We start from the raw sequence: 24,522 nt of genomic DNA on the forward strand, positions 1-24,522 counted from the left end.
AGCGCTGCGGACATTTACCGCCGCAGCACCGATTTTTAAAAAACGGTTGTAACAGTTGTTTTATATCTGGTTGCCTCTCACACACAGCGGCTTTCTTAGCTCGCCATGGCTCTGTGCGGGGGTGTTGGAGCCATGGCTTTGCCCAGCGAGCTTATCGTCCATATATTCTCTTTTCTGTCCGACCGAGACAAGCTCCGGGCCTCGGCCGTGTGCTCCCGGTGGAGGGAGTGTCTCTTCTACCCCGCTCTGTGGACCGAGCTGAAACTGCGGATAGGTGGTGGTTGTAACAACGGCTCCGGCTCCTCCGAGGAGACCTCGAAACTGGAGTTCCTCATGCGGAAATTCGGTTCTTTCGTGCGGGAGCTGCAGCTGGAACTCGCCCCAGTGGAGGGTTATCTCAGCCCGCTGAACAACGACCCGTCCTCCCCCCGGATGGACCAGCCTCCCGGTGCAGACAGCGACCCGCAGCTCTCCGAGCGATGGAGAGACGCCATGGCCACCTACTTGGACCAGGTGTTGTGTGTGTTTACCAGCATTCGCAACAACAGGTAACTTAACGCTGAAATTCGCTCTAAAAAATGTCTCTCTGTGTGTGTGTTTTTATTCAATTGAAGAAATGTGCATGACGCTATTTGTTGCGTAGCTGTGAGCTAGCTTAGGTAGCTATAAACAAACCCTGACATTAGGAGTTACGTAATCATGTCTCTGCGACTGAGCCAACGTTATCCTTACATCTCTCAAGTCGTTGGTAATAATAATATTCCTCTGCTTATTTTTATATTTTTATAGTCATCAAATAATGGTGTACAATGTGTGTTTCAGTGTCAATGCAAGTCAAACGCTTGTCTGCGTTTCTTTTGTTGCCAGGCCTTTTTTTGTGATACATTGGTCTCTTCATACCAGCAGATACAATGCAGCACTGGTGGTGGCTAGAGAAGGCTTTGTTGGCTGTGACTTGCTGATATCAGCACTGACACACACACATATACAGTGTATGTGTAGGTTATATATTTTTAGCTGTGTTATATCGATAATTGCTGTAGGATATAATCACCTATGTGCTGCATCTGTTAAAAAAAATATCCACTTTGTTCATTTCCGCTGTGAAATATTTGCTATTTTGTAAAACTTTCTTTTTGAACGCTAAGATTTCTGTGCAAAAAGCTTCTCCCACATTCTCTATTATTCTCTACAGCGCTTTGAAGTATTGAAATAGCTCCCATCCAGAGCTGTGCAGTTCATGTCTTAGTTCTGCTGAGGGGGCTGAAAGCTCAGCTGTTGTTTGGGTTCTTCTCATTAAGCAGTTTTCCAACATTTTCTGTTCAAAAGCCTATTGACGAATCTAACAAGTGTCCCAGTTCCATACTGAAGACTAATTCCAACACAGATTTGAATATATTGTGCATTCATGCTGGAAAGGTGACACAATTGGGTACACTCAGATGTCAGTGTGCTCACTTAATTTGCTTGATTTTTACATAAAGGGCTGCAAACTGTTGTCTTTTTAATTGGATGGTAATGACAGAGCTTCAGAAATATCTCAGATAACAAAAACTGAAATATTTTCATCCTTGGCAAGGTCGCGCTCGGTGGTGCGTGACTTTCATCGTTTCCTGTCAGTACAAAACAATAAAGTATGATCATTTCTTGTACACTACGGATACAGTGAAGATTAGTTTTTAGTACATTTTGTATTGTACATTGTAGTGTTGAACTGGGACACAGATCTAGTCTGTAATGGAGCTCAAGCTGGGATTACTGCAGGCACTGTGCAGTTTTTTAGTTCCAGGCTGCCATAAGCGAACTAGCATTAAAAAATAATGACAGTGCAAGTGATTATTTTAAGCAGTATGTCATAATCAAATAAAATAATCTTATCCTGTCATTTTTTTTTTTTATACAAAAGATACATCATCTTATAACAATTAACACTAATCGAGGAAGAATCGCTTTACAAACTCAAACTTCAGCTCTCACATTATCAGGTAATTGAAAAGCCAGTTTTTCTTTCAGTTTGTACATTGGTACTGATACATGGCCAAAATAATGAGAACAGATAACTTTGTGTTACTTAATTAGTGGTTTTGCACACTAAGTAGCTGCATGTGAGACTGTTGTTGGTTGCATTGCACAGGCATTTTGTAAAGCTTAGCTCTCAGCTGATTTACAGGAAATGGGTTACATCAAATGTAATGTACACTGTACCCAGTAGTTAGGCTTGTTTCATGTGTGGCTTGCTTGCAGGTGATGATTTTTGCCTACAATTTACATTGCTGATCTTCCAAATATCACCATTGTCAGAGCAGATGTAGATAGCCTGTTTGGAACAAGGCAATTGTGTCCATTGTGACCTCTATGCTTACCTTAACTGCTTTCAAAGCATCAACTGTTGGCAAATGGACTGCTGCTTGATTGCTGCCAATTGTTCATCTATTTTGGGTATCAGGATATAGCAGGCTGGAGACAGCAGAGCAGCCAAATGCAGGGCAGCCATGGTTCTGTGCATGACAGAAGACAACTCAGCAATATACAGAACCATGGCTAGTGGAGATGGCACAAAATGGCTACAATTTAGGTGTTTTGATTGGAAACAGTTAGTATGGCTGCTGTTCCTTTTTTATTGAAAGTTCTCTACATCCTCAATTTCTTAAGTGTGATAGAACTAGATACACAACTTAGAGCGATAATATCTTGAACAAATGTTGACACAGCAAAGAGATGACAAAGCAAGTATCCTCTTAAGACCTTTTTACAAGTGTCTTAAAGGAGTAGGTTTGACTCAACTTCAGTCAGTTAAGAATAGTAACAATAATGTAGTGGGCTGTATTGCTTTTTCTGATATAAATGTCTTGTTAATGACAAACTCAGGCAGATTTTTTTCTCATTTTGAATTTTTAAGAAAACAACTCGCTATGTCCACTGTTGTTGAAAGCAGATCTCAAATATTACTTAGTATTTGCTGCTGTTCATATAACTATTCACTAACGTTTCAAATGGGATTTGCACATAAGAGAAAAACAACTCTTTTTTAAAATTTCTTTATATCTATTAAATTTCTTGCTTACTTTATGACATGTTTGTGTTTTTGTTATCATTGATTGATCTAGCATCGAATGCTTTTGCTCACTTTTCGTCTTTCTCTCTCTTTCACTCCCTAGGAACCTGCAGAAGTTGAGCCTGTATGGAGACACCTGTATCCTCCAGCAAAAGGGACTATTGGACAGCTCCAACCTGCACCAGATTCACCAGGGGGACAAAAAGATCAACGAGTAAGCATGAGAGTAGCAACATAAGTCATTTTTCTGTTGAATGTCAGAGATAGTTGTATTCACTAGTTGTTTCTTGCACTGTAAATAAACCAGACTTTATATAGGACTGCATGGTATTATATTGGTAATGGATTGATCGCAGAGCATGATTGGACAAAATCATATTATCTACTGCAGTTTATCCTCAGTGGCTGTTTATGTGGGAGTGGGACAGTATTACAAATTGGCCGTGTTGGCACCCGTGTTAGGATTTGGAAACAGTGTGTGTTGTTTGGTGTCTTAGAATGATAATTAAGTTAATAAAGGGGCGGATGTTGTTATCTTCGTACTAAGCCTCTACTGCATCACCACAGCATGTGCACATCCCCTTTCAGATGTAATTTGAGACCCAGATGATGTTGTTAAAATATTCCTGTATATCAACTTCTGTCATCATGCTGGGTTCGTCACTGATCGGGCATTTTGTAAATCTAACGTCAAATCTGAAAGTTCTTTTCATGGCAGTTGTTTTCTATAAAATTTTTCTCCTCCTCCCATCCACCAAATAACACAATTGGCTTCTCAAACAAACTCAAGGAGAGCTGCAGAGAAGTAGATCATGAGTTAATGTGTAAGCACTAAGATGAATTAAACATTAGCCGTTTGGCCAACAGTAGCTAATGAAAGCTTCCTAACTTGCACGCACCGACTTAGAGCAAACTCCAGTTGAGCTTCAAAGTTCATTCTTGACCTTGTAAACAGCAGCTGACAAAAGAATCTAATGAGTCCCATTAATAGCCTTTGTACAAACCACATGATCTTCATCAGCAAACAACATCTGCTCAGTTGCCACATAACATTACATTCATTTGGCAAACACTTTTATCCAAGAAGTGTCTTCAAACTCGAAAGGAACAAGAGCTAGATGTCATCAAATTGAAAGTGCAACCCTCTCAAATGAACAGCTTTTTTCTTTAAGAAGTGAAATGGATGCCCCAGCATGTTGTGCTGAGGTGCAGTTTTCAGTCTATTGCGAAAAGTTGTCATGGAAATGTAGATGTTAAAATTTTCATTTATCTCTGAGGACTTATCGTCCATGTTGGTTGGAAAGTTGAGCTTCAGTTCATTCTTGATGGATTAATTGATTCTGCTTTAAAGTGGGACCAAACATCTACATGCATTTTAGTTTTTTTGTAACGTTATTCTCTGATGTAGAGCCGTATGTACAGTACCAGTCAAGTTTGGACACACCTTCCTTTTCACTTGAATGAGAAAGTGTGTCCAGAACTTTGACTGGTACTGTACATGTCAGATAACTCAATCATGGTCGGCATTTCAACGGCATTTTCTGTTTGAAGATATTACCTTGTTTCCCTCCCAGTGTCACTGCACTTCACATTTATAGCAACCACTGTGGGTTTGTTTTGCATTTTAGTGGTAGGGAGGTGGGTGGTATCACATGATAATGTGATGTCAATGAACACCGTCTGTGCTGTCCGTGCTCTGCTTTGCACAACAGGTCTGAAGGATTCAAAGCAAACTAAATTACATCAAACTGTTCTTAATAACTTCAGATTAGAATGAACTAAAAACTACTTTGTATTCAAATAGAGTTGGACATACCCAAGTATAGTCTCTGTTTGACAACATAATATTAATATGATATTTGATATCTTAATGTTAATCAATTGTATGTCGTCAACTAAGGTTTCAGAACGGTCAGCTTTCTTGTCCCATTTGAGCTTGCAGGCCTGTTTATATAAAAGCATAAAAAATTATATTTTCTTAGTGCAGTGTTTTTCTGTTAGATATCTTCCTCTTTGCACAAATGTATATCCTGATCCTGTTTTTCTTTCTTCACCCACAAGGTTTATTTTAAGGATGAATTTTCTCTTGCATTTGTTTTGAAGTGGCATGAAAAGCTCCATGGTTATGTTAAATTTAACTGGTAGGAAGCTGTAGTCATGCCGGTAAAGTGAATTGAAGCTAATTCTCCTCCTCCCTCTCCTCATTTCCATTCCCCTCTGCTCTCTGCAGAATCCAGCAGTTGTTCATGGAGTTGTTGTCCAACAGCAGGCAGCTGAGGTGGTTGTCCTGTAGCTTCATGCTGGGTCTGGTGACTCCCTGCTCCTTAGCCTGTCTGTCAAATCCTTCAGCTGAGACCCTGCAACACCTAAGTTTACTGGACCACCAGCTGGGTATGTTTCTGTATCTGTTTGTCTGGTATAACACAAACAGAATAGTCTCATCAGCATCAGTTAAAAAACCAGTGGTATTTTATTGATTTAACTCCAGCACATTTGAACCCATAGTGACGACGACTGTAGTGATAATACATAATTATTATTTTACAACTTCTCCCCTCTGCTGAATTTTCTTCAGGTCCCCTCATCTCACCATCAGAGTTGGATCGTCTCTCTAATCTTCATTCTCTGGCTCTGGATTTCTCTGATCTGACTTCTGAGCTTTGTGGTCTGCTGGCATCTCCACGCCGTACTCCACTGCATCGCCTTTCCCTGCTGCTGAACGGCGCCGCCCTGGAGTTCAAACCATTAGAAGGGACAGCTACAGAGGATGACTGGAAGGCACTGGTACTGACACTAATTTGAACAATTCAATAAGAAAATATTCAAAATTTAATGAATATCAATGAATATGATGATTATTTCACTACTTTTTTTATCAAAGAAAGTGCTTCAATACAGTTGTAAAACAAAACATTCCATCCTTTTGTAAAATAGTGTTTCAAATCTGAGCTTCACATTCAGACGTTTGCAAAACTATCAGAATAGCTGTTCTCCTGACTCATAGTAGTCATATTATGATATTGCTCTGCTCTAAATTTAGCTTTAAGTGTCGAATTCCTCAGTTTTTTGGATGACTTAGCTGTCTCAGAGGGTCTCTTCAACATGAGAGTGTGTGTGTGTGTGTGTGTGTGTGTGTGTGTGTGTGTGTGTGTGTGTGTGTGTGTGTGTGTGTGTGTGTGTGTGTGTGGAGGAGGAGTTGAGCCCCGCCCTCGCTGAAACACAGACACACAGGCAGCAGGATAGACGCTGCAGCAGCGTGCCTGTAAATGACACCAAAACACATAGTTTTTTCTGTTCATTCGACATAGGCACTGTGAAAAAACATTTAATAATGGCAGGGAAAATCCTGATATTTATTAATTGTATCCACATTTTGACATCCACAGTTGATTCCATTTTTATTATCAATTCCTCGATTCCGCCAGTGTTTGCCACATTACCGAAATCACGGTGCTTTAAAAAAACATCTGATTCTCTTCCTCTTATTTCCAGCCATTAAAGACATAAAATGCCCCAAAAAATATATTTAAAAAAAAAAAAACTTTCTATACAAGTCAAGTTTACCTGATCCTCCCCAGGTCCGTGTGAGTGCCAACCTGCGAGTGTACATCATGACCCTGGAGGTCGACAGCTCAGAGCTCCTCAGGGTCCTAAAGCCCAGCCTTCCTCTGGAGCGCCTCCATCTTGACAGTTACAGCACGCTGGTGACCGACGCCACCTTGGAGCTCATCTCTCAGCAATACAACAAAACGCTGACTCACTTCCTGCTCCTGAGGGATGACCCCGACTTCCCCGACCTCAGTGTCAATCGCAACGAAGATCCGTTGGTCCTCTTGGCATGGAGATGTACTCAGCTGGCTGTACTGGTGATACATGGTGAGTTCAGTTTGTTGTTGCAGTGATATAAACTGACCTTTGGTTCATGCTCGTCTGTGCTGGGCCTTCTTTATGATGGTGTATATATAGTACATATGTGTTTGTTTGTAATGAGATCTGAACTGGTTTTGACTTGTGTTTTTAAAATCAAGAAATGGTACTGACTTTAAATCTAATAATTAGGCCTTCTGTGATTATTTTTCAAAGTCAGTTGGAACCATGGCTGACCCTGGACAGACAATTTCATGTTTATCTTAAAGATACCTTCCAGACACGTACTAAGACATACAAATACACTTTCCACTTTCAGCACATGATGTGAAAAAAGACCTGTAGTGTCAAACTCTGCACATACATCATTCTGCACAGTGAAGCTCAAACATCCAACTAAAGTAACAAGAAGCAAAAACATATTTGGAGTAGAGGGGAACTTGAACTTTAAACCTGCATTAATTTATTTTTTGGCCACTTAGGGGCAGCACAGCAAGCTGTAAACACAATACTGACATATTCTCACCTTATAAAGTTTGGCAAACAGTTGCCTATTTACACATCCAACAGACACAGAACAACATTAGCATTCATTTGGAGTTATGTTTCTGTCCACCGGAGGAGTGCAACAAGTGCAAAGTTCATTCCTCTATTAGCTCTGTTTTGGTCTCCACCTACTCCTGAGGTTAAAAAAAACAACCCAAAAAAAACAGAGCTCTTAAAGGGTAATTCTGGTGTTTTTCAAGCTGGACCCTATTTTCCCGTCATTTGGCTAAGTGACTAATGGGGACAAATTTTTGGAATTGATCCAGTATTGAGCGAGATCACTTAAGCCAGCAACCATGAAACAGACTGCAATGTAATCCTTGGGGGCAATTGCACCCTGTCAATGTATGTCCACTAAAAGTGCTTGTTTTTTTTCTACTGACAGGCTCAGACTGTCATTTTAAGTGTCTGTTTCGCTTCTACTGGTCTCATTTCTAACATCCCTTTTACTTCTACTGTTTCCATACGGGGGCGTGTTTTTGGATGTTTACAAAAGAAGAATTCATGCCGAATCTTATCAGAGCTGACCATTCATTTAAGGTAGCATAACCTGAGACATAGATGAACTTTTAGCAAGAATTATTTCCAAAGTCACGGTTGAATATTAGACTGATTTCAACGATGTGGAAAAGGCCTTTTGAATTTGATGGCCTCCCGTATTATTTGAGCCAGCGTATACGGATGAAGAACTCCTAGAAATCGAAGAGAAGATGAGGAGAGAGAGAGGGGCAACAGGTAGTGGAGGGTGAACCAGCTGCTGCAAGGCCGCAAAGCTCGGGAGACTGGTGGTGTTCATGTTCATGCCCACAGAGGAAGAATGCCCATGTTGTAAAAAGTGGGACCTGTTGCTGCCCAGTATTGTGGCCTTGATAGGTCCAGGGAATACCTTGGACACTACACTATGCAGTGCCACCATGTCAGGGGATCCCCCTCTGATCAACAGGGCTGTGCTGGAGTTATTCTTTCATATTCCCAAAATAAACTGGAAGAGGTGGCTCTTCCAGCCAGTGCAGAAGAGTATTGCCTAGCTGCATCATCACTGCCATCAGAGGCAAGTACCCCTCCCCCACCTGCACGTATATTGGGTTCAAGGAGGCAGAAGACATATTCAGAATAACCTGATATAATCCTGTATACACACCTATTCCATGAGTGAGCCTTCAGTAACTGTTGTTTTGACTGTACTGCTTAGCCATCTGTTGAACCTCTTCCATCCTTTATTATAATAATAATAGCAGGACTGTTTGTCCTGTCTTTTCAAATCTTTGAATACAATCACTGTAAAAGCAACACACCGACTGAGTTACATTAAGGAGGCAGAAGACATCCAAAAATGTATAGAAGTCAACAAGAAATGCTTAACAAGAAAATCAAGCTGTTGACTAGTTCAGCTTCACTATTGTTTGAACCTTGGCATATGTCAAGCTAGTTAATCTGCCTTATCAGGCCTTGGAACAAGAGTAATGTTATGAAGTAGTCTTCTTTGGCTTGGTTGATGACGGGGCAAAGGCTCTGAGTAAACAACACTCTGGTCCTCTCTCGTCTTCATGTGTTAGAACATGCTCCATGAGGTCATGATGGAAGTTCTTTGTGCGTTCATAGATGGTCTTTGAAAACCATTACTTTGTTTGTAATATGCGTATATATGTACGAGGTTTCCCCTAAGTGAAAAAAAACAATATCAGTATGTAGTTCTAGTTCACTAACTCATTGATGCATATGAATTCATTAGGTCGTTTTAGGTGAATGCGGTTGTTATAGCAGGAAATAGAGCTGAACACAATACTGGTGTATAAAAAGATTTTTCTATATCATCATGAGCACTCAGATTCAAAATGACTGCTTCTCCTTTCCTCTTTTTTTTTTTTTTTTTTTTTTACACCACAGCATCATGCAGCTTGCACTGTCTTGCGATGAACACCATAAACAATCAAGAATACAGAATTTTTTTTTTAGTAAAGTAGAAACAATACTAACAGGTCCAACTTTGGCAAGTATGAGTCTGTTTTTTGTCTTTCTCCAGGTTCTATACAAAGGTAAGTGTGACACATAATGTTTCTTCTCTATCTTACAGGTACTACACAGTGGTTATTAGATGTTTCATGGATTTCAACATTTCTCAACTTTCCTAATTCCATTCTATATCTCATGAAACATGTCGCTGATCTCTGCACAGAATATTTTCCCAGCTAGTGCACAATAACAACATAACATAACTGGGCTGGATCTATCACTAGACATTCCCGGTAATTATTCACATCTTTACGTTCTTTTGTTGTTGCCTGTGGTCTGCCAACGTAGGCGTTATGAACCATGACTCCTCACGGAGTCATATCTGAAGTGTAGCCTCCGCTGAGCATACTTCAGCATGGAAGAATGGTACACCTCCAGAGATCTTGTGTTGGTGCAAGTTCAAAAACCACAGTTTGAGCTAAATCCACGTAACCTGACACGCCAGATGGTTTGTTACACAGAACCATCTGAGAAATCATCCATGGAAACTGTTTGGAAAAGGGCAGGCACTTTCAAAAAATACATGGCAGGTGATTGGATGAACCATCTCCTCATCACCGACTATCACCGTCTTACCTTGCGAGGCAGCTGGATTCACAATGTTGACAGCGACCTCCATCGGCACGCGCAATCCTAAAAAATGAGAACAGACTCTAAGTGACACATTTATCCTTGGAAAACACAAAGTATGGGAAAGGAACCCTAAATTTGGATTTTGTATCTGGGACAGCAGATAAGGAATATCTTTTTGCCTTTTGGATTATACCAGAGTGGAAACAATCTGAATACCATTCGTATCCAGCATCCTATCAATCATTTTACTTACGCCGATGATAACATGGTCTCTAGTCATTGATAGTGTATTAAAATTACTAAATAATCTCATTATTTCCCCTTGTCACCTTTACATGAGTCACATGACCAGTACAAGTTGTTGGAGATCTTTGTTCTCTTTATTTGATGCAGCCAGAAGTTTCTTCTTCACACCTAATGCTGTCCTTACACCAAACGACTTTTCAAGCGATTTCACTGTCGCAAACAAATTTCCAATGTTGGAATAAAATCATGAGTTTTGCAAGAGTTGAGGCGCACTCCCGTCATCTCGATCGTTTAATGGACAGTGGTCATAAAACACAGCTCTCTAAGGTCAGTCTTTTTCCTGTCTTGACGTTCTGATAAAATCAAACATGTTTAAATTAAACGGAAGTTTTTAGTCTTGGCTCATGCAAATGGTGACAAGAACATTGTCAACAACGAACCGCTCTTTCCAGCACCATACAGGAAGCAGCAAACCGGGTAGTTGGTAAACATGGCAGGGACTCTGGGGAGGTTCAAGAATGTGAACAAGTCTCGGTTGTCTCGGACTGTGGAAAAGTAGAAGAAACTGGTGGAGTTGTGGAGTGAACAAGAGTGCTTCTTTGACATGTCCTCCTATTTGTACCACGACAGAGTGGAGAAGGAAAAAAAGAGGACAGAAATTGGTGCAGCCCTGGTTTTTCCGAACAAACCACTACACACACAAGGGCAGCTGTGGCCAAAAGCTGCTTCTGTTTCTGCTCCATTGTTCAACAGTTTTTCTTCTTGTAAATTTCCACCAGGAGCTGGATGGGAAATAATCTCAAAAGGAATCTAGTTGTAGTCTTGCAAATAGTGACCCTGCTAGATCATCAGTCTTTGTGTCTGTGACTAAAAGCTCAGTGACTTAATGTCTTAAGATGTGAGACGGTGTCTTTTCAAAGTCTTCGAGTGTATGGTAGGCATAAGTAAAACAACAACAACAAATAATCATCGAAAAGAAAAACAGGTTGAAGTTAGAATAGGAAGATGTACAGTATGTAACAAACAAGTTCAATGTGTCCCTATCCAACAAAGGTGGTTTATGAAAGCTGCGCCAAGTGTGGCACAACATTCTGTTGGCAGAATTCGTAAATGCGCAAACACGAACCATTGTTTTTTTTCAACTTTTAGAAAGCATTAGCTACAGCTTTCTATACTCCAACACAACATATTCTTCCTGGCACTCCTCTCTCCAACTCTAACTCACATTTCCACCGTTGTCTTCCTGCAACAACTCAGTTCTCGTGAGACTTCTTCAGCAAGTCTTCTGTTTCATGTTAGACACTTATAATAACAATCTGAGCATGTCAGTGGCAAAAGCAAGGACTCTTAGTGGATGTACATTGATGGGGCACATTTTCCCCAACGATTACATTGCAGCCCATTTAGCAGTTGCCAGCTGAAGCAATCTCACTCAACACTGGACCAATTCCAAAAATGTTTGTCCCCGTTAGTCACTTATACCCCAAATTGTGGGAAAATGGGTTCCAGGTTGAAAAATACCAGAATACCAGAATTACAGAAAACAGCTGCCAGCTGCAGCCGGAAACAAAGCTGATCCAAAACAGTAAAGTCGCTGGTAGCAAAAAACTAAAACAATGAGCTGAAAGAAGCTAAAACTCTCCATAGGTGTTAATATGTGGGTTTGTCACTACATGCAACCTAGTTTAACATTACACATAGTCATCATTTATTAATGTAAACATTTTGATTCAAGCAGCTATAAGTCATGTTTAGAATAAATGTCTGTTGAATTGCAGTTTCCTTTGTAGTAAGCAAAATCTCAAACATGAAGAAATTTGCTTATTGTGTTGCATGTTTTCAAATACTCCACACCACTAGACATTACAGTGAATATTTCCATTTTGTCAGTGCTTGCCTTCAGCAATTGTCACTTGACCTACAGGAAATTAGTTTGTCTGGAATTGGGTCAAAGTTACCTCTCATCATTTATATGTGATGAAATGTAGGTGGAAGAGAAATCGCAGTCCTAATTACTGTAAATGCAAGCCTATATTTTTATTCTTCTGTTCATTATATCATCATATGTCATGGTTTGTTGAGTGTACAGCTGCATTTATTATTAATCTCTGATATTGGCAGGATTAGTCCAACCTCCCTGACCCCGTCTCTCTGTGCAGGTTACACTGTGTGGTCCCATAACTTGGTGGCCATCTCTCGACTGCGAGGCTCCAGTCTCCGTGTCCTGACCGTGTCTGAGGAGAGCATCGACTTCGACCCGGACCAGTCTGTGTACATGGAGGGTGACCCAGTCCACAACCTGGTCAAGGAGGTGTCGCTGGGCCTCGGCCGTGTCTGGCACCCTTGCTTGGATTCCACCATGATGTTGTCTGAACCCACCCAGCACTTCCACCGCGAGCTCCACGCCTTCAGCATGGGCATGTAGGCAGGGACGGCCGACCCAACACATCACGGCCTAAACTGTGTCAAGACCAGGCCAGACCAACCAGGTCCATGTCAGCTCATACCTCTGAACCGGGCCAAAAGCAGACTCAAGTGAGACATCTAAACTAGATCTTAAAACAATCTATAAATTACACTTATGAGAACGGATGTGAGGTGATTGTTTTTATTTTATTTTTATTTTTTGTTCCTTTCACAGTGGTTTTAACACAAAATCAAGGCCAACCAATTTTCAATATGTTTCTTGTTTTCCTGCTTTGCATCTTGATTTTCTAGTTAACCAGTGACTTGAAGAAACAAAACTTTAATACTTTAGATAAATTGCCCAAATAGGAATATCAAATTAATATCAGATATTCCAACTAATTTTTTTTTCTGATGTCTCATCAATCATTAATCTCTGTCCACCAACAAGACTTGTCTGCTAAAAAGAGTCTCCCTGCTCCTTGAAATGCCCTCTTGTCTGGCACGGCCCAGTCTGGTCTGGTCTTGCCCACAAGTATTCAGAGCTCGATGTCTCTCCTTCACCTTAATAACCTCCAGAGCCTCTGTATGATGTAACTTTGATTTGTTTTTGTTTTTTTATTTGACTTTCTTCATCTCTCCCCGCTCTGTGTATAATCTTGTTTTTCCTGTGTGGTGGTTCCCTTGCCTGTATAGGCTTTGTGTGTATTTAAATACAGATATATTATTATCCTGCTCACAGCTAGAACAGGACAGGTAGGCGGGTTGAGTGAAGGACCAGTGGGATTCAGAGGGGGAATGGGAGGGTAGTGTGTGTTCAGACACAAGCTACTAGCTTTAGTTGTGAAAGTTTTTTTCTTTCGCTTTTTTTTTTTTTTTTTTTAACCTTTGCTCTGTGTCTGTCTGATCCACTCTAGCAAAAGTTGGAGTTTGTAAACGTACCAATCAGTCACTTCCTTGGTAACACAACCTTGGCTGCTTCTGTTGCTCTGAAAGAGCACCTCGTGCACTTGTCCACTAGTTAGAGAGCCTTGCCAGCAGGGTGGGACTTTCCACTCTAAACTGGCTGACTGTGGCTGGTGTTAATCAGTTTTAATGCAGTTTTCAGCAACAGCCATGTCAGTGCCATGACTCAGATTTATGACCACTGCTAGGTGGTAAGTGGCATTTCAAAGCCAAATGGTTTTACTGAGGAGTTAGAGCACCTTACTGTTGGTGTTATGGAGAATAATGTTACATGCTTGCCGCCAACACACTTTCCACCCTGCTCACTTGTCGACTTTTTTTGAAAGCCCACTAGTCGACTAAATAGGGGAGCCTTGTCTTCCGACTGACATTCAGAGCCAAACTATAAAATTCAGCCCCTCACAATACAACACACCCCTACTCTGTTCAGCTTTTCTCTCCTGTAGAGGTCAGGCCTTTCTGACTTGTATTCCAGAGCCCTTTTGCATTGAACGCTTCTGTCATTTGGTATCCCCGAATAATTCTCAGTACATGTTAACATGGAGGCATCAAAGGGGAAGCTTGACAACAAATGAAAGACAAGAATAGGATTGTGCATCATGATATAAAGAGCTCTGAAATTCAGGTGCATACAAAACTTCAAATAGCTCTGTGTTAATCTGATAAGAAACTTGGTTTTCCATATTCCATAATGCCATATATATATATATCAGTGTTTTGAGTTATTGCTTCCAAATGTTTGGTGAGGCCATGCTAAAACAACACCAGTATTCAGCAGACACAGCTTCCTATGGTTGTAAATACCCAGCTTTTGCAATCATCCCAGCGGCTTTGTAGGTAGGAAGCTGAATTTCTCAACAGTGGCTTTCTTGTTATGTAGTAAATGATTTCATGATTAAGAACAGGGAAAAGAAAAGGATGCACTGAATGTAATTAAACTCTCATTCTGTCGGCCAGTCAGTCAGGTTTTGCGTTTTTTAGGGAAGGCTTACTGTATAGTTATATTTGCAGCAGAAATCCGGCAGATGCATATCCTGCCACAACAGTCAAGGCTGCTGAATAAATTAAGTCTGGACATTGTAGGTTCCACTGACAGCCAAGACTTGTTATTTTTCTGAGAAATGGCACCTACAGCACAACATGGTTTTGGGTCACGTGTCTCAAGTTCTCTCTGTCAGTCTCAGGTAGGCTTTTTAACATCACTATGACCAGGACAGTGGTGGTGATGATGTTGCGTAGGGTGTGTGGAAACAATCAGTTATTGTGAGATATTGTTTTATTTTTAAGTTCCTCTTGAGTCACAGTTGCCTTGGAAACAGCCCCTTGTTTTTTCTGGATACTGTTGTTGTTGTTGTTGTTGTTGTTGTTAATGATGATGTTGTTTATCTTGCCATCTGATAAACCCTCGCTCTGCCTCGGTGGAGGGTCCGCAAACCTAATCATACATTTGTTTTCAAAGATTTAGGTTGATAGACTAAAGAATGGCACATATTTTATATCTCCAGTAGATGTTATCAGGGGGTCAGAGAATAGCTGCAGAGTTGTAGAAAATCCATGCTGTCAATGGAGGACCTGCTGGGCCCAATTAATGTCTGAACTGAATGTAGTCAATTTTCTGGGGTGAAACGATTTTTGTCTGGCACAATGGATCTTGTCTGACTACTGGCTTGTTCCTCAGGCTTTCAATCACAAGTGTGAAGGCATGACTTTGATTGAATCATAGGCTTGTTTATCGTCTGATTCTAACTTTTGAAATCAATGAGTGAATGCCTTTGCTCTAATAAATGTTATTCAAGCTCTCAGTACTCAAGACAAAATCTAGCAACTAAATGTCTTACTCCAGGCAGACATAAACAAATGCTAGTTGTGAGTGTTACCGGTCGATAACTGGGCCCAGTGCAGTTACATCTGATGCTCCAGTGTTGGGACTGCTGAGTGGTTGTGACAGCTGTGGTACACTCGTGTCTTTTCATTAAAGCTTTTCCTGAGCAGAGTTGGGATTTTAACAAGAAACTTAAAGTTATGTTGGGCTTTAGGGCACCAAACTTTCTGAAGTGAATGCTGTCAACCAGCCATTGTTAGGAAAGTTGCAATCCCACATGGCTACAGCTCAGTTATTGTTGAACACACTATGGCTTTTAGAGGTCGGGGCAATGGCATTGCAGACTGCGAAGGTCCATATCAAGGTCTGTAGTTTACAAGGTCGAGTTGAGATTTTTTTCCATGGACTGATATGGAACCAGCGTCATACAGTGTGCTAGCGCAATGAATTGGTCCTAGTGATGGGCCTGTGGTTACCGGTAGTTTGCTTGTCTGTAACAGGACCTTGAAGGTTTAGCCATGATAATCTCTAGTCCTTGGTCCATATCTCAGGATAATTGCACTTTGGTACCAAGAGTTTCTTTTAAAGGCTGTCTGTGGCTATATATAGAGCTGTGCACTCAAACAAACATACTCAGAGGGGATAGCAATACCAACATAACACAATCAGACCAAAATAGGTTGTTTTTTTTTATCCTATCTTCCTCTTCCCCTCCTCTAATTCTTCCTCTCATCTCTTTTTAAAGCTCAGCTTTGTTCCTTTATGTGAGACTTTTAAGTAGTTAGAGGTTTGTAGTGTGTGCAGTCATCACCTGATAAGAGGGGGTAAAATCACAGCAATTTAAAATAAAATGTAATGTCAAACTAGACAGTCATCTGAATCAAGCAAATTCAATTTTACAAACAGTTTTTAACCAGCTAATTTTACAAACTCCACCCCTACTTACCATGTGTGCTTCTTCCTCTGTTCCCTGTCCTCTCAAGTCTCCAGATGTTGTTGGTTCCACACTAAAAGTCGGATTTCACTGTTTGGGCAGTCCAACTTGCTTTGCAGTTTCACTGCCCAGAATAAAAGGAAGGGCTGTGGTTTTACCAGACTATGGTCAGCTTGAGCAGAAAAAAAATCATTTAACCATAATATGATACACTAGATATATTCCCAATCAGACAGTGTATAAAAAGGATTGTTCTAATCATATGTTTCACTTCAAGACAGTTATGAAAAAAGTCCTATATGGAGGCACCAGGATAAATCTCTTTATCAAAGGTTAGTGTGTTGACTCTTTTTAGGAACATCAAGGCCACAAAACTGGAGGGAGAAAGAGAAAAGATGATGTAGATAATATGCATGAGAGCAGAAAGGCATTGCAAAACAATGTCTGCTTTATTTTCAGTTTTTGTTTCCTCCCCAAAAACACATCAAAAAGGATTCTAGTAAAGATGGTGTGCAGAGAGCTCTGTGTTGTCTTTGCAAGGAGAGGAGAGGTGAGACAAAGTTCTGCCAGCAAGGCAACGCTAACAGGCAAATCAGATACGGTTTGACACATTCGGAGGTTACATTAAAGCATAGCATTTTGAAAACTACTGACCTATCCTTAATCCCAGTGTGTCATCACCAATAGCTAAATAATGAGCCATATTGTGCCTAAAAGCCTCTGGAGTCTCACTGCTTTGCAAACCTCTGCTCTCCCCGAGTTATTGGCTCCGTGTTATTTGTTTGTAGATGTCGCTGTGATTGTTCGTTCACTCTTCAGCATAAACGAGCTACAGTAGCTAGGGTTTCAGCACACACGTGTTTTCATTTCTCTCTGAGTGTGCCTGCTGTGTCTCTGCGCAAGTTCTCATTCAAGTGTATCCAGTAGAAATGTGTGAATAATGGTATGTGTGTGTGAACAAGTTGTCAGCAGTGCAGCCATCATATGTTTTTCGGCTTGTTTGTGTATATTTGGGGGGGTGGGAGGGGGTGTGCTCATGTTCAGTGTAGTCTTATCACTTCTACTGCAGCAGGAAACAGGAACAGAAATCGTTCGTTCTCAGGGTACAATCGGTTTTCAAAAAGAGGAGGAGGAGGAGGAGGGAGAGTAACAATAGCTCAGGCCTGTAGCTCACTCTTATTAGGGGTCACTGGATCTGTTCTCCTCCCTCGATGTGTTTTAAGCTGCCAAAGACCACAGTGGAACAAACTTAAACCCAGACACAAGTCTATCTGAAGTGCCCGTGTACACACACACACACTGGCAGGAGGCTGGTCCAGTAGTCTTCTTCTACTCTACTTTTCTGTTCTGCCATTTCTTTCTCGTTCCTACTCTTAGCGGTTTCTAGTCCACTCCACTCTTGGTTACCCCCACTCTTTCCAAACCCTGCCCGTGTTACACTGCAGGCCATACTGTGCTGGACCAGGAAATCTTGTGAACAGCTCGCATTGACAGCAGAGTTCTTGTTCTGTGGCTGCAGTGAAAACAAACCAAAGCAGGTACAGTATGTACGATGTTGTGTTGGTGACTGCGGTTTTCATTTGACAAAACCTAGAGACCCTTGTCCAGTGCGGTACAGCTCCACAGTGTGACAGAGGCTAAAACAAAGGGGTCTTGGAGTTGGACCGTGTCAACAATATTTTGCTCACCACCATATTCCTCCCTCTTTCTTTTCTTTCTTCATCACCTGTTTCACTGTGAGGAGTGAGTGAATGTAAAACTAAAGGCGAGGAGGACGAGGAGTTTGGTTCAATCTCAGAACACGTCAGGGACTAAACACTGCCAAATGCTTCCAGAAGCTACTGTCTGACAGACTGTAGCCTTCCCAGCAAGGACAAACACAAGGTTGGGTTTGGAACCAGCCACTATCAATATGAGATTAATGGGGATATTCTAAAGCATGGCAGTGAAACTCCTTTACCAGGCTGGAGCTGGAAGTTTTATGACCGTAAGGCCAGTGTGCCTGATCTGATTCGTTGTATGGCGAGCCCGCAGCCAAGGTCAGATTTGACTGGAAGTGTTTGGTCCCGGGCTTTTAGAGCTGTAAAGTGATTTGCTGCTAGAGATCTGCTAGGAACAGAACATTCCACATTGGGGGGTCGCTCAGGCCATCTGACTAGCAAACAGTTTACCACGTGGCTAAAGAGTCTGCATGAAAATTAAGACTATATATATACATATATATATATCTATATAAACTCTATTTTTTTTACTTTGAATCTGTTTTTGAAGGGATCGGGGATACAGCAAGCGCTGACTAGTCACACCAGATAACCAGCTGGTCTGAGCAGAGCAGAGGTGTGATACCATTTAGAAGTGGTCGTTTAAAGTGTGTCGCTATTTCAAAGGTCAACTGATGTGTGTTTCTGCAATGCCAAGCTTTGCTTTCACTTGATGCCCCAGCATCCTGAGGCCATTAGAGGGCCTTTTGTGTCCGGTACACAAAAAGAAAGAAAGCAACTTACTCTGACTGTGCTAAATATAATGATTAACTTGTCTCTCAATAAAATGAGTTTGTGTCACGCATTGAATCACAGTAAGAGGAAGTTAGTCTGCATATTTAGTACACTGATACACACAGAGATGACATATTCGCTCTGGATACAGGGGAGCACCAAGAGTCTGGGCAGAAATATTTATACACCACATGCAGACCGAGTTTTGTGTATGATTACACTATACTGTGTATACACAGAGACTGATTGATTGACACGCAGCGAGCTGAGCCTTATTTTTAATGCGTTACATTAAATCGACCAGAGTTTGCAAGGCTCTAGAGCAGAGATGGGGTGTCAGATATTCAGGAGACCATTACCAGCAGTTACTGTACATTAATGTGGTTGCAGCCAGTTCCATCTTCCCTTTTTGACCTGTTTATTGTTTTTTTGTTTTGTTTTTGTTTGGTTTTGTTTTGGTTTGGTTTGGTTCTGTGCTCTTTATATGCATTCATATAGAAATCCTGGAAGATAGCGGGGTCCCTGTGGCCTGACGGGTAATAGAAACCACAGAGCTGGCCTCTAATGTCGTCCATCTGAGACAGTTAGCCTTGACAGCTTATTAAAACTGTGTCGAGATTGCAGAACTGTAGATATATATATACTATACAGGGATCTGGGTATGTCTGTCCTACCAGGCCTAAACATACAAAGAGTTGAGTTTGACACTTGTGTACTAACGCCTAATAGCCAATACTAATACCATTGACATGGACCGAAGTGTGAGTGTGTGTTATTTTAGTACCAAAGCAGCAGACTGCGTCAGATCTGCATCAGTCTAAACACAGGCTCCGAGCCACTGGCGGACACACATCAGACCAGTTTCATTTCCACTTTGATCATTGCTCAGACTCAATGCCAACTTGAGAGTTTGTAATGTCGCCTCTCAAAATAGCTGTAGAAAAGAGGTAGTAAGATGATTGTGGATGTAAAACTTTTCCCAAAAAAAAAAAGATTAGTGGAAGGTTAAATATTTCTGAAAGACCATTAAGAGACAAGGTTTCCTCATCACAGTGTGAGATTTCAGATGCTTCCTGTGTGTTTCATTTTTTTTAAAATCTAAATGCTATGACCACAGACTACTACCAGTACATGCAAGACATGAATGAGCTCACATAGGGCTGGACTCATGCAGGAATGTGAAGAGTCTGATTAACATCTGGATATAGGGTTCTGTTACTCTGAGAAAAACACTGGATGTGCATTGCACTGGTACAAAATCAGGCCTGTGTAACAGATACAGGTTAGACGTGTATGAGGCTACATATAAGCTCATTGAAGGGGAGGTTCACACACATGAAGGCCATACGCCACACTTAGAGCCTTAGAGGATACTCCAGTTTTTAGTTTCAGCTGTAGTTGACACTAAAACTGGTTTTCCAGCCAGCATGTGGGGAGATTTTTGACATCTTAAGTGTGTGATCATATACTTGCCACTTTGTAGTTTTAGAGAAGAAAACAGAAATGACACTGATAGCATAACCCGGCCAAAGTCAGTAGCTGCGGCTTGTACCATCCAGATGATGGGTGTAGCTCTTTGCTATACCAAGGAACTGATAGATATTCGTGCTCAGTGTCAGCCAACTATCCTCATTTCGATCTCAGCTACTGTGGCTCTGATGTTTCTGGCTGGTAAACAAAGTCTTTCTTGTCAAGTCTGGAGAGCCAAACCTCCTAATTAGCCAGGCAGGCAGGCCTGCTGCCCAGTCCAGCCTCACAACTATGCAAGAGGAATGCATATAATCCACACTTTTTTTTTTTGTTTGTTTTGTTTTGTTTTGTTTTTTTTCATTTTATTTTATTTTATTTTTCTCACTGTCACACAGTAGAAATGAAGACGTAAACTAATAAGAACTTGCAATGACAATACTTGGCCTTATGATGATTTATGAAATCTTATCATTTTGTTTTTAGATCTTTTGATTCTGGTCAGCCAGCCCAGCGACAGCAGCGGTGACGGCGGGCTCACTCTTGGTCTCTGTGAGACTGGCTAGACGGCCCCAGTTTTATTGTGGTACGAATGTTGTGCATTTGTTTAAAATCAGGACAGTTTGCAATAACAGCAGTCGTACTAGTGGCCACAAAGGGGCACGAGCAGTGCTGACAGCGCCCGGCTGCGTCTTTAGAAAACCATAGAGGAAGAGATATAAACTATATGAATAGATATATAAACTCACACAGTGCATATTTGTATAGGTATCAACAATTCATTACCGTAGTATTCTCTTATGCAACACATGTCCGGGTTCAATTTATGAACATGAAGTATATTATGAAATCACACAGACTTTGTAAATCAGAAGCGATGTTGTTTTGTGTGTTTTGCAAAAATGGTTTTACCATCCTTAATGTTGAACATTCTGAGCGTTACGTTCCTGTGTGATTGTGTTTGTTAAAGTGAGCACATAGCAGTGGGTCTTACCTTCTTTTCTGTTAGCAAGGAACAAGACTTCACCCAAAACACAGCTGGACCAGATTTCAAATACATTTGAGTACTTTTCTAAAACGTTAAATCCGATCTGCTCTGAAGTTTTTAACTCAACTAAATTATATCTACATGTTTCAAACAGGTTCAAAGAGTTTCCTCCAGTGTCAATACAAAACTGCTTTTTAATTGAGGACTTAATTTAAGACTCAAATCATATGAACCTTTTTTGATTTGAAACCTTCCCAGCAGTTTTTTGGTCTAGTCTGCAGGAAAAAGAGTCCTCTTACTTGGTGTGGAACCGAGCTCACCAGCCGAGAGGACAGATTTTATCATTGAGAACAGTGTTGATCCATGTTGGTTCTGTTGTGGAGAAAAAGGGAGGGTTCACGCAAGCCTCCATGTAAAACCTCTTAACTGACAGATGGCGTACACTTTGAGGGGGTCAACCTGCCGAATGTTGATTTGAATCAGTGTTGAATGAATGCTTCTCTTCTTTTTAGTCAGTGAATAAAAGCATCAAAAAAGCATCATTTGCTTCCATTGTCTCATTGTTTCTGTGCCTCTTGTCTTCAGTTTCAGCAGCTATCAGTCAGTTTGGGGATACAGATACAATACCAAGACCTTCTGAGGATTACTAAAAAAATTGTCAACCATGGTTTTAAACAAAAAAAGCACTAATTAAATACAAATGTTTTGATGTGATTTTTGTTTGGCTGTTGGGGCCCACCACAAATCCTCATCCTCAACTCAACATTGTCAAGTAAACAAGTAATAATTTGTGGTTTACTCAGCTATAGGAGTGTGAGTACACCCTTAAGTTTCCTCTGGGTTTGATGTCACGCTAGATAGTGTAAGCTTGGTCACCTGACTACCTGAATGCTCAGCTTTCAAACAAGAAACGGGAAGTAGTCACTAATTCCTGTGTAATATCTTACTGCAAATCCCTAAAGGAAAATAACACTGTCCACTTGTTATCAGTTAATAAAGGATTTGTGTCTGAGTTGTGCTTGATTGACAAAAGTACAGTACATACACTATACAGCTATTTTTAGGTTACAAAAGAAAATAAAAACAGACTCCACCAAAGGAAGGGTAGTTGATGAGTAGGGAACACTGGTATGAGTGAATTGGCTCTTTAGAAGGGCTTGGTGATGTGCACTGAGGGATTTCCTTTGAAGGGGAGGGGGGAGAGACGGGAAACAGCTGCAAATGAGATTCAACCACTGTTGCCATGACAACAATGGAAAATAAGAAGGAAAATTATTGGTTGGTGAATGGAGGAGAAACAGATATCGAAAGGCAGAGCCAAAGCAGACAGACGGCAACTGAAAGTTGACGGTTTTCACTATTCTCACTCTCTAAACTTTAAAATAAAAGAAAGAAATCCCCTTTTCTTGATTGATAGAAATGTAAGATATAACACAAATATAAGGCATATAATATAAAATACTGAGAGAAAACAGCAATCCACCCATCTCATGGACCTACCAGCCGCATCGTGTCTTCACTGTAAACTGAAGAAAAGCATTTTTATGGGTTTTTTTCTCATATTTATTTTTACAAGCAGCCTAGCTGGCATTAAGATATCATCCTTTCACATCTGGTCAACACCTGCATGAGCCTTACAATGTAATCTGATGAGTCATAAAGTGCTAAGAGGACAAGCAGTGAGATTTGTCTGCATTTTGAGACATCAAAACCCTACAAACTGAATAGTTATTATTCAAGTCACCTTAAGATACAGGCTACCTTCCAAGTAGACTATTTTATCCAAAGATTAGAAATAACTTAATGGACATGAACTACTGTCACCCAAATACACAAAAACACATGCCGACACAACAGAGAAACATGCTCACTGCTAACTTTAGTTTGTTTACTGCTCCTTTCAGACCGCAGACAAAGAGCCTGTTCATGTATGGATAATGAGACTATAAGATTATTATGTTGTGCAATTAAGCTGAAACAATAACATGTTTTCACAGTAACCGCAGAGGTGACTAATAGCAAACTGGGCGTCATTCAGTCACTCAAGGTGTTAATTTGTCATCCTCAACTGGATACAACAACAAGAAGGATGGTATTTTTACTATCTAAAGGTTTACTGTGATATTTGTAGGCATTTGTCCTGTCCTGTAAGTAGCAAAGACTTACTCAACTTGAAACTTGAATAGAAATAGTTAGGAAAATGATGTTGTTGTTATAACTCGTGCCAGTCATGATTTAAAGACACTATCATTTTGAGAGCATTATACTTTAAATTAATGTATTTCCTGTGAGTCCTGTGAGGCAAATTTGTGATTTGTGATTTTCTATAGAAATAAAATTTAGCTCACTTGACTTGATTTTGGTGGTATATACAGACTCACAATAAAAAAGAAAAAAAAGACAATATTTTGACATAAATGTTGATATTTGATTTTAAACTTTTGAACCAATGTAGCAAAAAAAAGTGTGAATAGTGGTTTATGATATTTCCTGTAGCCTTCCCATCATCATGATACACTGTATACTGTATGTCAACACACATATACATATACATTGAACATAATACACAAGTTCACAAAGAAATGCAGCAGTAATGTAACATTCACACACTGCTAAATGCCATAATGCATTTAGTACATACCAGTAGACCGTTCATAGTGGTGACGCACTCCTACTGTATACAGTGTGTATGTGCACAGTAGCAGACTGACGTTTGATGAAGCTTCAGTAAAACAGCAGAAATTCAGCAGTACATGCAGGAAATCCTGAAAGCAGCTGCTAGCTGTGGTTTGATGCTTGCTTTCCCACTTTGATATGCAAGAGCTGCAAGAGTGGGACTGAAAAGGGTTTTCATTTCAATCTTGGACTCACACTTCAGAGCTGGCGTTCTCAGTGCGCTGCAGTTTGTGATACAGTTCAAAAGAGACAGGCAGGGATTTGAAGAACCTGGCTGTCAAGAGAAGAAGGAATGTCTGAACTCAAGAGGAATAAAGCAAATGATTTCCCTCTCTTCTGTTCTAAATACAAGCTCAAAATGAACATATTTTCTAAAACGATAGATACATTTCAAGATTTAAGCTCTAATAGAACCTTTGTAATCCTGTCTTTCAACTTTGTCAGATATTGTCATTTCCAGAGTTTGTA

General features: G+C 40.6%; 1 protein-coding gene across 2 annotated transcripts; it reads left to right on the forward strand.

The window, feature by feature from the left end:
- The first annotated feature begins 94 nt into the window (after positions 1–94).
- LOC137200419 (F-box only protein 33) lies at positions 95–21,917 on the forward strand. 2 transcript variants are annotated; one of them, XR_010931954.1, is made up of 7 exons: positions 95–548; positions 3,159–3,269; positions 5,286–5,446; positions 5,631–5,839; positions 6,634–6,931; positions 12,460–12,835; positions 20,877–21,917. XR_010931954.1 is itself a non-coding variant. In XM_067615225.1 (7 exons), the coding sequence occupies exons 1-7, from the start codon at positions 106–108 to the stop codon at positions 20,917–20,919; spliced, it is 1,527 nt and encodes a 508-aa protein (XP_067471326.1). In that variant the 5' UTR covers positions 95–105; the 3' UTR covers positions 20,920–21,917. The 2 variants fall into 2 exon arrangements, 1 of the variants encoding a protein (XP_067471326.1); XM_067615225.1 differs by having other exon boundaries at positions 12,460–12,721.
- The last annotated feature ends 2,605 nt before the right edge of the window (positions 21,918–24,522 follow it).

This window comes from Thunnus thynnus, chromosome 16 (assembly GCF_963924715.1).
Source record: "Thunnus thynnus chromosome 16, fThuThy2.1, whole genome shotgun sequence".
Classification (NCBI taxonomy): Eukaryota; Metazoa; Chordata; class Actinopteri; order Scombriformes; family Scombridae; genus Thunnus; species Thunnus thynnus.

Coding starts and splice junctions, on each gene's coding strand:
- LOC137200419 (XM_067615225.1), top strand. CDS start 106: ATGGCTCTGTGCGGGGGTGTTGGAGCCATGGCTTTGCCCAGCGAGCTT. Junction 5,447..5,630: donor TTTACTGGACCACCAGCTGG/GTATGTTTCTGT, acceptor AATTTTCTTCAG/GTCCCCTCATCTCACCATCA. Junction 6,932..12,459: donor GGCTGTACTGGTGATACATG/GTGAGTTCAGTT, acceptor CTCTCTGTGCAG/GTTACACTGTGTGGTCCCAT.